At 44.0% G+C, this 15,251-nt stretch overlaps 1 protein-coding gene across 5 annotated transcripts in view; it reads right to left on the bottom strand.

Moving 5' to 3' along the window:
• Positions 1–15,050, bottom strand: part of STX3 (syntaxin 3) — a 40,141-nt gene extending 25,091 nt beyond the window's left edge. For all 5 annotated transcript variants that reach the window (XM_083574389.1, XM_083574386.1, XM_083574390.1 and 2 more), the window contains exon 1: positions 14,681–15,050. In XM_083574389.1, the coding sequence (XP_083430515.1) occupies positions 14,681–14,710 (30 nt within the window). In that variant the 5' untranslated portion in view covers positions 14,711–15,050. The remainder of the gene's footprint in view (positions 1–14,680) is intronic.
• Between the last annotated feature and the right edge of the window lie 201 nt (positions 15,051–15,251).

The following is a 15,251-nucleotide window of genomic DNA, read 5'->3' as shown; positions in this document are numbered from 1 at the left end:
CTATTTATTAAGCAGTCCTCTGAGGGAAATTACAGAGTTTACTTTTATTGATGCACAAACTCAGCAGCTATGCTTGCTGCTTAGATTAAATTGCATGTTTGGGTCACACCAAGCACAAACAGCAAGGGGGAAGCGAGCATTTCCCCCCTGTTTGCTCTGTAAAGTATCTAGCAAGGCAACTCACAAGGTGGGAGTTCCTGCAAGTACGTTGTTTAAGCCTTAACCTCCATTTGCAGGTGAAGCAATGTTTCTGCCTTTGTGGGGGGAACCGCATAGACCTAGTCTAGACAGGAACTTCTAAATACTTAAACAATACTTCTCTTCACATTTTCCCCAGCCCTATTTCAGTAAGCGTACTTAGGGTTGTGGCTGATGGGTTTCAAGATTACTGTTTCTCATATTTTTGCGTCTGAAGTGAAGAATATTGTCAGCACACTTTGGGATAATTAGCAAATACATTTGGATCTGGAAGAGTCAATGGAATGGAATAAGGAAAATGACTGAAAGGAGATGTCAGAAAGCAGTGCTTTTAGTATATGTTGCCAGTAATTAGGATGGACTCAAAGGGAGCTGCCTCAGGAACATAACCATTCCCACTGGCAACACAATGGACTGAACAAGGAGAAAGTTAGGGGTGTAGAAAAAGAATTACAATGCTACTTGCAGAATTGTAACATTCCAAGAAGCAGAAAACACCTCCCAGAATGTTCTGGCAGGCACTCACATGTCCACAGGCAATTTAAAGATATAAACAAATCACATTTGCTACCATTGGTGAAAATGAGGAATTCCTCAAAATGGCAGTGGGTGAGTTTGAGTCCGTCCTTTTTATTTATGTATGCTGCCTTGGGCTTGGATTCATTTGGGGATGTAGTGCTTCACAGGACTTGGTGAAAGGTGGGGTGATGGGCTTCTTATGGGTCATAAATATGCAAAAAGCCAAAGCGGGGGGGGGGGAGGCCCAGGAACTCTAGTCACAGCTCAGTTTGAATTCTGTACTACTCAGTGGGAGGAATTCAACATTGTGTTAAGGTGATTTCCGCCGCCCCCCCCCCCAGCCAAGCAAGCATTGCCAGGTGGAATGATTCCCCCTCTCCTCCCCCTGTGAGCTGTACCAGGGCTTCTCCCAACTCCCCTAAAGTCAATTTTGGGGTGTGTGCAGGGGGAGGAGAAGCCCTATTGCGCAACTGGCGGGAATCATTCATTGAACCCGCACAATATTCCTTTCCCCAGCCTTCAACAGTATTCTCTGCTCTATTTACAGAGTTATGGAAATTAGAGATAGACACGGGCTCTGGCGACATCTGCTCTTTTTATCTCTGCCTCCTCACACGCAACATTCTCATGCGACATCATCTTCCTCTGCTTGGTCTTCTCCCTTGTCACAGAACCTCTAAGGAATACCCAACTCCATTGCTGTGTATACAGGAGCTTGAACTCAACACATTCCTCTGCTTGAGCAGCAGAACCTACAGCAGGCAGGGAGAAATAATACAGTGCTGCCTAAAAACGATCTCCTTCAAAGCGGAAAGGAGATGCCACGCAATCTGCCGGAGAAGCCTTTCGGCAGTATTCTGACTGGGTACTCAGCTATGGGAGTAGTTCTCAAACCTTCAAGCTAAGCCATGTTGCCTTGGCAGATACCTTACATACAGCTATATGTCGGTCCCAACTTCCTAGAATTCATTTAACCCATTTTACCTGCCTCTCCACAGCTTGAAGCAGCTAATGTAAACATTAAATCCCAATTTTCACAATAGGCCAATTCTTCCTCCAATCCACTGCTATCCCAGCAAACATCTGAGCCCCTCCAGAAGTTGCTGACTCCAGCTCCCACCAGCCTCAGACAGTATGGCCAATGGTCAGGGATTATGGACACTGGAGTCTAGCAACCTCTGGAAAGCCACAGGTTAGCCACACTTGCCATACAGATGTAATGATTTTGTTTAATATAATGAGTCCACACCAGAGAGAGCTACTATTAGTGATAATGAGGCTCTCTCAGTGGTGGCTGCACAGCTTTGGAACTCCCTCCCTGGAGAAATACATAGGCCATAGGGCTTTGTTGCTTAAAAAAAGAAGAACTATAAATGCATTTTAATTATTTTCTATGTTGGATTGAATTGTGCTGCATATGGGGTGGCAAATGCTGCCAGTGTGTGTGCTCTCTTGCGCTCTCATCTTAGTTTGTGGTTTAAATGTTGAAATTGTAGCTATTCTATTTTAAGGTGTTTTAGAGTCTTGCACACCACCTCATGAGGCCACTGCACCTTGAAAGGTGGGTTAAAAGTCTTTTAAATAAAACTAAGCTAAACGGCATGGAATTAAAATAAAAGTGCACAATTCAAAAACTGCACACCGGTGTGGTGCTGGGATTCCTTTCCTGTGTCTCATGTCCAGTCTCAGCAGAAATAGCTGCACCACATCAGTTGTTCCACCATACTATTAAGAACTGAGAACATTTTGTCAAAAGCAGTCAAGTCCACCAACAGAAATCAGTTTTCAGGCTTACACAGAAGTGCTCCATAATACAGTGGTATCTCAGGTTAAGAACTTAATTAGTTCTGGATGTCTGTTCTTAACCTGAGGTACCACTTTAGCTAATGGGGCCTCCTGCCGCCGCCACAATTTCTGTTCTCATCCTGAAGCAAAGTTCTTAACCAGAGGTACTATTTCTGGGTTCTGTAACCTGAAGCGTCTGTAACCCGAGGTACCACTGTATGCTGTAAGTGTTATAGGAAGTATCACATTAATGTATTGTGCAGAGGAGCTTGATCCTGGAAATATGAAGCCCTGATGCAACATACATATCCCTTGCAGATGAGAGAAGGGGTATATTAAGGCATTACAGCCCTGAAGTTTAATGGTGCTTACCCCCAGGTAACTGTGTATGGCGGCCCAATTAGCTTTACATGGAGCTCAAGGGTCGCTTCCAACTCTACAATTCTATGATTCAAGTGGTTAACCCAAACCACTAGTCTATGCTGAGGTTCTAGGCCACACTTTCAGGAAGGACCAAACATGGTACAACTAACATATCATGTGATTTGTATCCTTATTTTTCAAGGAGATATAGCTTCCACTTGCTTCACTGCTTTCACCTGGGAAAACCACTGAATCAGAGAAAAAGGTCTATTGGGTCTCTCCGGATTGATGGTTGCTCCAGTTTAGCTCTAAAGAGTAGGATATCTGGGGGAAAGTGGCAGGGCAAAGGCAAAACCACTCAGACCTGTTCTTTCTAGGCACAGAACAAGTGGAAGTGTGTATGAGGCCTCAGACAGGATAGCAGAAAGCTGATTTGAGACCGGGGAAAGGCCTTTTTTCTGTCTGAAGAGCAATGGAGACACCTGTTACAACCACATCTTCAAGGAAGTTTATACCTCAAAGGGATAACATCCAAACAAGCCCAAAGCAATAAGTGCTTTTGCTAAAACCAATGTCAACAGGAAACTAGGTGGAAAGGTAATACATGACCAGTGGAAAAAGACTAGAAAACTGGAACAACTTATCGCCTGATGTTCTCATGAGGTATGACTCCCATGGCACTGGCTACTTCTACTCCTCAAAGGATCCAAGGTCAAGGTATGTAGGCTCTGAGCACATTTTTCACAGCTGCATTCTGTCCTCACAAACAATTCTGCTGAACTTTACTCTCACTACACTCAGCTAAGCACAAGTGCTGACGCAGCTGCCCTCCTTCTTCCTCTCCTTGCAGGGGAGAAGAGCAGAAGAAGGCTGGCTGCCGATTTCATCATCCAGTTCACAGAGCAGTAAGTTTCATTCCAACTCTGGCCGTCACATGCTAAGAGAGCCGGCCCACCCCTTTTACAAAGAACTAAATTTGAAGTTTCTACTCAGGAAACCGCTGAGAACAGGATGCATGTTGGTCATCTGTTAGGGATTTGTAAGCCAAGCAAATAATCACATATCAGCCAGAGTTTTGATTTCAGAACTGATAGCAGATACAGCCGCCTTACCAACAGTAGTCATCTGCATTTTTGTCATTTGAGCACACAACTTGACAGTGGGTGTCCAAACTTCAAAGTCCTGCTCAAGTCACTGAAGACTGCTGGGTGGTCTAGAACAAACAGCTATCTCAAAGAGTTGTTATGTTTAATTATAATGCACTTTGCATGCAAAACCACTATAAAAATAATAGGCCACCACCTCTATTTTCCTTGTTATATATGCATTGAGTGATATACACACTTACACCTGACTTGTAAAGAAATTGCTCCGTCATGTTCAGGAAAATAAATTTTAGGTAAGTGTGTCAACTAATCCTAAGAGTCCGATTTCCTTGCACAGAAACCAGCCCAAAGTACAGATAGCATGCCACAATTGGTTCTGAAATCTCCTCAAAGCATCATGTAGCACCTCCTGCAGAACCAGGATGCAAAACAAGTCTACCATTTGTTGTACATATTGGCAGCCTGGCCCTGGAAAAAACAAAATGGCCCAACATACACACTCACACAAGGCAAAAATAGCCTTGTTTTCTTATGTTACATTCTAACCTTAGGCTTACAGGATTTCCATGTATTCTGCTGACTACCAGCCACCATAACTGTACAGAAAATCCTGTACACTGCAGGATTGTCCAATGAACACTGCCTAGGATTAGATTGTTACTTAGAGTAGATTCACAGCCGTGCATTACTACACAGCCCTCTGATGTGTTTATGTGTGGATGATGCTTGTCATCACACAGCACCATTTTTGAACTGCAGTAGTATTGTGGCGAGATCTTGCATGTACTGCTTGCTTTGTGCTAACCCGACCTGCTTTAATCACACCCATTCGCCACCACGATCCCTTAAAAGAAATTGATGTCAAATGATGTTATATCAAGAAAAGTACCTCCAAGAATACAGAGAGTACTTTACCCTGGGGGTGGGGGCAGAGTGCTGGTCCCCACACACTTCAAATTAAAAAGCAGAAGCTTACAGTGACTATTACCACTCCACAACAATATGCTGAGACTTCATGCCTACCACTGGTGAAGTACAGTGGTACCTCAGGTTACAGACACCTCAGGTTACAGACTCCGCTAACCCAGAAATGGTACCTCGGGTTAAGAACTTTGCTTCAGGATGAAAACAGAAATAGTGCTCCGGCAGAGCAAGGCCCCATTAGCTAAAGTGGTGCTTCAGGTTAAGAACAGTTTCAGGTTAAGAACGGACCTCTGGAACGAATTAAGTTCTTAACCAGAGGTACCACTGTACGTACTTCTGGTGAAGTCTAGCAGCATGCCATGACTTCACCAGTCACGGAAACATGAACCTTTAGATTCTCTTCAAGTGCCCTAATAGATCTTAGCATGCTACCAGAAGCACATAATTGCAACACATTATATGTGGAGCTGCCTTTGAAGACTTCCTAAAAACCTCAGAACACAGCTGCTTGACTATTAGCTAAGAGTAGCCTTGGAAAGCCCCTCTTGCCACTTTTGAAACAACTTCCCTGACTGCCAGCCCATTTCCAAGCACAATTCAAAGTGCACAATGTAAAGCCCTACCTTTGACCACAAGTATCTGCCTGTTTGTTAACCACCATCGGAGCCCTTGCCTTCCAAAGTGAGGCAGCTGGCTGTAGTACCCCAGCTTTGGAACACAAGCATTGCCTGGCATTTTGTCTTAGGTCTTGTCAGTGTTAGGCAGAGACCTTTTTATCCTCCCAGACCTTTTTAAATGTCAGCTTACACATTTTTCTTCTGCTACTGTTTCAGTTTGTAGGTTTGGCTGCCATGCTGCTTTACTCTTTTAATTGGCTTCACTTGGCCGCGAGCTGCCCTGAAAGCTCTTGCTGAAGGGTAGGGCAGACATCTGCTATATGTACACAGAAACAAAATGTCTTTTCCTAAGAAGTGACAGCCTATCCTTCTGACTCAGGGCTTCCCCTTTGGCTGAGGCTGCCTTTGTTCTGCCATTCAAATTCAAAAAGGAGAAATTCTAGAGAAAAGAAATGAAGAAATACTAAAGTAGTGCCTTCCCTAAAGTCACTTCTGTTTGCTAGCCAAAGAAATGAAGCCCTTCAGTTCAGTGTAAGGCCTAAGGCCAGAATGGAGAACCTGTGGCCATCCAGATGTCGTTGGCTTCCAACTTCCACCAGCTCCTGCCAGCATGGCCAATGGTCAGGGATGTAGTTCACAACATCTGGAAGGTACCATGTGGGCTATCCCACAATTTTTCCTTTGTTCTAAAGGGCAGGGCACTTGCCCATCCAAACAGTCATTTGCCTGGACATGTAAGAACAGCTATTATTTTTGCTTTAAACTTTATAAGGCATGCTTCTGGAGCCACAAGTTCAAAAACTTACAACATTTAAAAACAACTAAGGCTGCAAGCCAAGCCACACTTAGCAGAGAACAAGTTCAACTTAGCTCAGAGGGAAGGGCAGCAGAATCTTAACCATGTCTACGCAGAAGTAAGTCCTATTAAAGTAAGTGAAGCTGACTCCCAGGTGAGTAAGGCTAGGACTTCAGTCTTTTTTCCAAGCAGCCATAGAACTTTAGCTGGTACCATAATTAGCTGGAAAGTTAAAGAAACAGCTAACGTCTCAGTAGTTGGCTTTTTAGCTGTCAGCTTCCACTAGTTAACTTTTAAAAACTTTTTTTTAATTACCATATAAACTGTTCTAAAATGATTTTCAAAGTATAAGTTTAAAAGTTTTGTTTAAGATGTATAAGCTTTTGTATAAGCTGAAACACAGCTTTCCCAGAGTTTTATCTAACACAGACCACTCTATGACTTAAAGGAACATTGTCATTCCATATAATAAAAACTCTGGAACTTCTTGTTTGAGAGACAGAGAGTAGTGTATCTTCTATGAGAAAAGGGTCAGATCCACACCATATATTTAAACCACTTTAACAGTCATGGAAAGCCTGGCTTGTTTTCAGGGTGCTAGGAATTGTGGCTGTGTTAGGTCAGCACTCTTAAACTAAAGTTCCCTGTGGTATAATAGTGTTTTAAATGTATGAAGTAATGTGACCATGATCTCTTAAGAACTGTAAGTCCCAAGTTCCTTAATTCATGCTGGCACTTAAAAAAAATATATTCTATAGCTTTCTGTGAAACTAATATGCTTGATCAACAATGGAAATAATTCACAATTCAAGCACACAGCTTCCCCCAAAGAATCCTGGGAACTGTAGTTTGTTCAGGGTGCTGGGAATTGGAGATCTGTGGGGGGTCAATTACAGTTCCCATTATTCCTTTGAGGGGGGTAAATGTATGGTGTGGGTGTGGCTTGTCAGAGGGTCTTCATGCAGCAAACCTGGGACAGAATAGAGTTGGAAATTCATGGAATAGAACAGAAGCCACTGCTGCCACAGATGGACCACAGTGTTCTCAGTGGACAACACGAGTTTTAGAAGAACAAAAGGATAAGAGGGACAAACAAGTACTGATGATTAGAGGTGAAGAGCTTCTCTGATTTCCTTAAAGGAAACAACCACCAAGATAGGTGGGGCAGGTTAGAACAGTTTACCAGAGGCTAGGATTTGTTGATGCCGTTTTTTGTTGAAGTTGGCAAGCCTACAGAGGAGAGAGAAAGCATACACAGGTCACAAAGTCACCCTAAAGATCACACACACACACACACACACAAACACACGCTGCTTCCCACTTTGGGACCTAGATGCTTTTAACGAACAGATCCAAAGGACTACCAACCCCACATATTCAAAAGTTATGAGCTGTGACATTAGCATGTAAAAATAATTATACTAAATAGCTGCAAATTGAGGTAAACACTGAACACAGCTCTTTTGAACCAATTACATTCCGAGTGGCAATCTTTCTCCATGCATGCAAATATAAGCTTGGGAGTTTTGTTTCTTTTCAAATAAAAGCCGAGATCCTCATGATTTTAGGATTAACAAAGCCAGTGAAAGCCCTAAACCACAACATCTGCAATAATATCATGATAGCTGCCAGGCCCATTGATTCCTTTTGGTTGCTATTAGAGGAGAGGAGAGTTGTCAGCTCTCACAATGGGACAAGAAGCACAGCATACTTTACGAAGGGAACTTAAGACCCCTTCAGATGTCCTTTATATTTCATATTTATAGTCATTTGTGCACATGATGCTATCAGACCAGTCACATATGATTCCAACTGCAATACTGTTTGAGCCTGCAAAAGTTTTGGGGGGTGCTCACACTCCTTCATTACAAATCATTGCGCATACCCCGTAACTTTTTGCAGAAACTCCATGGCTTTTTAACACCACAAATGGTTTATTCTTCTCCTGCTTTTGCTATGCTATAGCCCCACTGGAGCGCAATAAAATTTGTGGCACTGGGTAAGCATCACAGAACAAGCCGACACACACATAGATTGACCACAGTCAAAAGCTGCCATATGGGGAACTTTCAAGGGACAGCTTCTACTACAGTTGCCCACAGCTGAACTAGGCCATTACCAAGCCAGAATGAAATGCAGCTAAGACCCTATTCAGGCATTCTGCTTGTGTGTAAAATTGATCCCACCAAGCTCTGCTTCCCTGTTGCCGGACTTGTCACCTTCCAACTTGAGGAGGTGAAAGCTCTGGTGCAGGAAGCCTTGCCTACTTCCCAAAAACCTGGTCATGCAGCACACTACTGTCACATTCACACGGCACATTCAAAGTGCATGGCTTTCCCATGAAAAATCCTGGAAACTGTCGTTTGCTAAGGGTTTGGGGATTTGTAGCTCTGTGAGGGGTAAACTACAGTTCTGACGATTTGGGGGTGGGGAGAGGAAGCTAGATATGATGTTGAAGGTAGCTAAAATCCCACTTGAGACCTTTGCCCTCCATGAACAGGAAGGTAATGGTGGGGAGGGCGAGATTCAGAGGCTTGTCCCCCACTTGGGTATGTAGGTTTTACCTGTGAGCACAGCTCTTGAATAGGGCTTATGTCTCTAACAGGGAGAACCTACGTGCTGAGAGTCCCTCCTCAACACATCCGCCTCCTGGGAAGAGCTCTTCCTTCAGGAAAAGGATCTGCAAGCTGTTCTCTGGAAACGCTCCCCCTCCCCTCGGTTAAGATCTCCCCCTGTCCGTTTGGGACTTGAGTCTGCTGAGGAATAAAAATAAAATTAATCCCCTTCTCTCTCCCAAGCGTTTTATCTCCTCTGGCCCTGGCTGATGGCTTTATAATCCTGACTAAATCCCTGTCACTCCCTCTCCTTTGCTCCCTTTGCCCTGCCCCCATTTCTTTTGAATCATGGGCAGAGAAACAACCAAGTCTCTCTCACAGGCAGGAAACATGGCTCTTTCCTTAAAGATGGGGAAGGGGGCAGCCCACACTGTCCCAAAAGTCATGGAACAAGGAAGAGTAACCCTGCTCTAGTTAGGCGAAATGCAGGTGAATCACCTCACAGACCTCACTTCCCTAGGGACAAGGTCACATCCGGTCTTTCGAAGGAGAGGTGGGCCTTAAAGGAATACCTCCCCTTAAAAAATACTGGGAAATTATTATATAACCTTTGTGACCCACCAGTTCCCAAAAACCCACCTTAGATTTACACTAGAATATAGCAAATGCAGGCCTATACTCTGCATTTCCCAACTTGGTCACAATAGACACAAACAAGAGAGGTTTTTTTTGGTGGGTGAGGTCTCTAGCAATTGCTCAGATCTCCATAAAGAAAACCACTTCATTCTTTCAGAACTGGGCCATAGCATACAATGATTTTTATTTAAAAACATACACATGGCAGGAAAAGAGGCACGAGAAGCAGCTGCTGCAACATTTGATTCCAACTGAAAATCGGAAACAACGCCATATCTCTCAGAAATGAACATATCATTCCAGGGAAAACCATGACAGAGCTAGGGAAGCCCTCTTGGTTTTTAGAGTGGGGGCAAAAAGAGCTTTAGTATAGAAATGTAATAATAAAGCAAAACTTAATATCCGGTTCTCTGGCAGAGCCCATCTGGATTAGGAAAGACAACCAGTCAGAGATGTATTAAATCTGACTTTGTTCTAACAGCCTAATAACCACACACGCATCCAGTATTGGCAATGGAAACTGAGGCCCAGGAGCACAACTTATTGACAAAGATCTCACTTCAAAGCTCTAGCTCTGCAGGTAAGAAATCTAACAGACTGGCCCAGATGGGAAAAGGCATCTTCTGTCTCTTTATATATAGCATAACACAGAGAAAAGAGTAAAAGCAGTTTTGCAGCTCATTCTGCTGTCCCCAGTCCAAAGCCATAATGGTGTCATTGATAAAAAAGGAAGTTTCTATTGCAGAGCCTTTCCTTACTGACTACCTGGCACCTTTCAAGGGGGATCTGTCATCATAGCAGTATTTCTTCTATTGTATTATTGACAAACTGGTTGATGCTTAAGTTCACCTTTAAAAACCTGTCTTCCAATGAAATAGAAAAAGAGCATAACATTCACCACCACTTCTCTCTGAGTTAAAGCAAGGAGGACTTGTGGAACATATTCCCCTTTGTTCTAAAGTAAGGAATGAAAACTCAGTTCTCTCTGGTTCATAGGATTGCTACTTCCCAGCCTGGAGCAATCACAGACCAAGAACAGAAACCTACACTCCCGGAAATCCAGAGATTACTGTCAAGGTTGTGTCATCTCCCCGAATTCCATTCACACACAGAAAAGAAGATAATTCAGCATCCTGACAATGTCAGCTTTTTCCCTTTCTTTTTTAAAAGAATGTTTTTCATCTTTAAGTAACAATTTGTGTGTGTGTGTGAGAGAGAGAGTAATGTCCAGTAAAGTTTTCAAAAGCCAGGAAAAGGTTCTGTTAGCAGCCAGGGAATGGGGCGTCAGTACATTGCAGAGTTCACTGCATTCCCCCTTGACTTGCAGAAGCATAAAAAATTATGCAAACTGAGATAATAGGTGCAAGTTTGCATAATTTGCGCAAGTTACAGAATCCAGGTTGCTTCAGTGCACTTTTTTTTTAATTAACGAAGAGCACACACAAGCCAGAGAACTCCCCTCTTGATACAAATTTTATTCCTATTTTACAAGCAGGGATACTTCACAGTTAACAGCCTCCAAGGGCTCTCGTGGCACCTCATACAGGAATAGATTTATTGTGGCACAGCAGAAGGGCTTTGTTAGTAGGTGATGGCATAATATGCTGGAGGGTGGAACAAGTGCCAGCAATGCCTTTATATGGTCTACATAGGACGAACAGGACGAATTTACACAAAAGAATGAATGGGCACAACCCTGGTATTAAACAACTCAATATATTTTAAAGCTCAAAAACAGAGGAATATTTTACTGCAGGACGTTTTGATGCTAACTCAGAAGTCACCATTAATTGAAAACAATGGTACGAAGGAAGACAGCAGAAAGCACCAGCATGAAACTGATCTGCCAAGGTTCATCAGCAAATTTGATTCCACTGATTTAGGTCTTCATCAAGACCATGGGTTTTTCTCCCATTATGGACATTATGTTACCATAGCAGAGCTGGGAAATAGCATACCAATTACTACCACTGGTAATAGACTGTTTTATATCAGTTTGAATTTCACATACAGATGCCACAGGCTTGCAATCTCTCTCAAGGTTCCTGCCCCCTGCTGCCTTCTCTGTATTGTATATGAATCTATTGCACCTCTGGACTTGCACCCACCAAAAACAGTAGCTATGTTATCCTTTCTGATATCCCAAGACTCCCGCCCTTCATTGGTTTTGTCACAATAGACTTGCATAGTTATTGTTCTGGAATTCGCAACAGAAAAGGGCAGTGACATCTCTTCTGATATGACAAGGCCACAGGCCCCTCATTTCCTTATGTTGCAGCCTGGTATTAGTTTCTAGCATTAGACAAGTTCTAGTTCAGTTTCAAAGTCGTTCAGATATTTCAGCTCAGCAGTGCTACTGCCCCTCAACAGTGTTGGGGTGTGTGTGTGTGTGTGTGTGTGTGGAAAGCAAGGTATGCCTGTGAAACCTGAAGTTTGACTTCATCTGTTTGACATTTCTATTTAACCTGTGTCACTTGAACTGGAAAAATAAGCCAGATAAGCGTTCTATATTCTCTCTTATCGGAGGCATAACAAAGGTTCCAAGCTAGGACCAGCCCCACCCATTGAAGACTCTTGCCATAATCCCCCTCACTGGATTCTCAGTCTTATCTTCCCGACTGAGTTTCTCTCTTCCCGGTTCTGTCTGCTGCCACTTATCTCCAATCTCACGGCCACAGCTCAATCCCAGGTCATATGAAGTGTGAAATCATTACTGCCTGCTCATAAGCAGAACCTATTTGTAAACCACTTTGAGGTATTTTTTTTTTTTTTACAGACTAGCAATATATAAATTTTATGAAACAATCTAGCAATATATTGTATACAGTCTGGCAATATATAAATTTTATGAAACAATAAATAAACAAAGTAACTTTTGGTGCCACTTGCTACTTCCCTCCACCAGATTGGAATAGTTTACAGAAAAATGGGCAAGATGTATCTAGGAGTTATTCCTCATTCAAGGGGGACACAGTATATATACCCATCAGAAGATTTATGTGGTTGAATGACTTTTGCATTACAAGCTTTGGCAATATTTCAACTGAACTTGTCACAATCCCTCAAACCTCTTTTTCTGGCTTAAAATAAAAATGAATCTGACATGAGTTTGTAGAATATGGGCAAACACCATTTTCTCATGACCAAACTGCAGCAGCCAGCCCTTCGTACATTTCAAATTCAGGGGCACTGGCAGTGTTTCTCCAGGTAGAGCTGAACACCTCTCTCTCTCTACTAGTCACTAGTCCACTTTTGGCATCTTGCCAGCCTTCTTTCTGGCTAAGCTCTACATTTCATAACTCTGCAAGAGCAAGGAGAGGGGGCATGGTGGCACAGCCACAATTAACACAGCATCCTTCCTCGACAATTAGGCAACCGGTTAGTCCCAACAGGCAAGGAGCTCTTGTTGCGCTGGAAAGTGGGAGATGAAATAGAATCAAACTCTGCACCCAAAACAAGCACAAACATAACATGCCCCTTTCCATTATTATCATTTACATGGTGTAAGAGAAAACAACGGGTTTTGAACCAGGCCTTTCCATCAGCTTTGAAAGGAGGCGCATGTCTAGGCCTTTACTTAGCCTGGCACACATTGAACTAGTTAACACCTTCTGGCAATAAAATCTGTGAGAAATTAACCTGCGCTGAGGGTCCCACCTTGTTAAGATCACACTATGTGCAGCCCCTTCACACGTACAAGTAACTCTGCAAGGATTGTGCACTTTACGAGAATCGTAGTGAAACTCTCATTGCAAGCTAGCTTTGTGTATTACATATACAGCTGAAAGGTTAATTTAGGAAACTGGCTTACTCGTCTAAGAAAAAGTCACGTTCTGAGAGAATGTGCATTATGTTCTGTCTACAGTGACCCAAAAGTATGAATGGAGGAACACTCTTTTTCGAATAAGGGCTCCTCCATAGCAGCTATAAGTCCCTGAGGGTTATGTTTCAGGTTATATGAATTTAGTACCGAAGCCCAAAGTGCCGATCCCTTTCAAGACATCTTGCACAGCCATGTCCTGGGGCACATGTTTTAGTGGAAAGTCTGTGCACATGGGTGGGGAAAGAGAGAGAGGATTGTCACATGGAGGGAAACCAAAAGGAGGAAGTGACTAACTCCAGTTTTCTTCATGCAACATGTGGGGGGAGGAGAGGAAAAGGAGACCGCCAACTCCTTCCAAGAATCATCTTCTCAAATCTGCCCCTCCATTAATTCTCTTCAGGAAACGACTCCTTTCCCATTGCCTCCCAGCCAGCTTTACTCATTGCTCTGTTGTTTGTTTTTAACACGCACATCGAAACTGTGCACACACAAATGCATATTCATCTGCCCCACCTTACAAGTACATGTGCCAAGGATTTGACAGTTGCTGTAGCTCCCAAATGTGCCGCTGTGCCTGTGCAAGCTGCAATAAACATATTTGCTGTTGTGTAGCATTTACAACAGTGCCTAGTCTCACAACCCTTTGCTTCTGCTGTCAGGTGGAAGCAAATTCACTTTTCTGGTCCCTCTATCAGGTAAAGCTTACAACCTGTTGGACTGTAAGCCTCCTCTCTCCCCACCAAACCTCACCCCCCACTTTTGAAAAACTTCATTTTTACTTCAAAATAAGTTTAAGCACTTCTGCTCCCACAGTGTGGACAGCAGATCCACTCAACCTACTTCTGCTTGTGGGGAATACAACCAGCAAGGGGTGGGACAGCAGGTGCAGCTGAATTATATCATGGTGAGCTACATTTATATCCTGCATTTCCTCCAAGGAACTCAAGGAAGCACGTATGGCTCCTCCACGAACCATTTATTATAGGGTCACAAACCGGCTCACCCCTCACTCCATTTTAATCCTCACAACAACCCTGAGAGGTAGCCTAGGCTTAAAAACTGTGACTGGCCCAAGGTCACCCAGTGAGTCTCATGGGCAAATGGGGATCTGAATCTGGGTCAAAGTCCAACGCTGTACCCACTACACAGGATGTCTCACTATACAGACCCCCCATCTTCAGAATAGACCTGGCCTCGTTCCTTTAGCCCCCCTGGTGGGGCTTCTTCGCCCTTTCCTTTCCTTTCCTTCCCGAAGCCCGATCCCCTCCCTGTTTACTCGGGAGTAAGCTCGGCGGCGCTCAATGGAGCCCAGCATTACACCCTGCGAGGAGGCGAAGGAAAGGAGGCTCCTCACTCACCGACTTCAGTTGCTCCAGCCGGTCCTTCATTTTGGACAGGTGTTGCTGTGGCTCCTCCTCCTTCTGCTGTTCTCTCCAGGTGAAGCCGGGATCCCCGCCGAAACTCCGCACGGGGAGGGGGGCTTCTCCAGGAAGTGGAGTCCCAGCCCAGAGGCAAGGTTCCTCTTCCTCCTCCTCGCCCCGATCGCTAGCAGGGACGCGCGAGTTTCATCCGTGCAAAGGCTGGGAGGGACACACACCACGCACGCTCACATCCCTTCCTCCCGCGAAGCTAAATCTGTCTCTCCCCCGCCCCCCGTGTGTGTGTCCGATCCTCAGGCGCTGAGCTGGCCGCAGCTGCTAATCCGCCGCGACGTACGCGGAGGGGAGGCAAGAGGGGAGGGGACGGGAGCAGAGGCGCCGCCCACTTTTACCTGGGCAGAAATCGCTCTTAAAGAGACATCGTCGCACACCCTCCTTTCTTTGTTTTTTAAACATATTTTTAATTAAAGATTTCTTGATTTAAAAAAGTATGTGCAATGTCTCTTTTTTCAAGTGACATTTTCTCCATATCAGTTTCATTTGGTACGCA

The sequence above is a fragment of the Podarcis filfolensis genome (genome assembly GCF_964270895.1).
Source record: "Podarcis filfolensis genome assembly, chromosome: 1".
Lineage (NCBI taxonomy): Eukaryota > Metazoa > Chordata > Lepidosauria > Squamata > Lacertidae > Podarcis > Podarcis filfolensis.
This window is presented reverse-complemented; position numbering and strand designations above follow the sequence as displayed.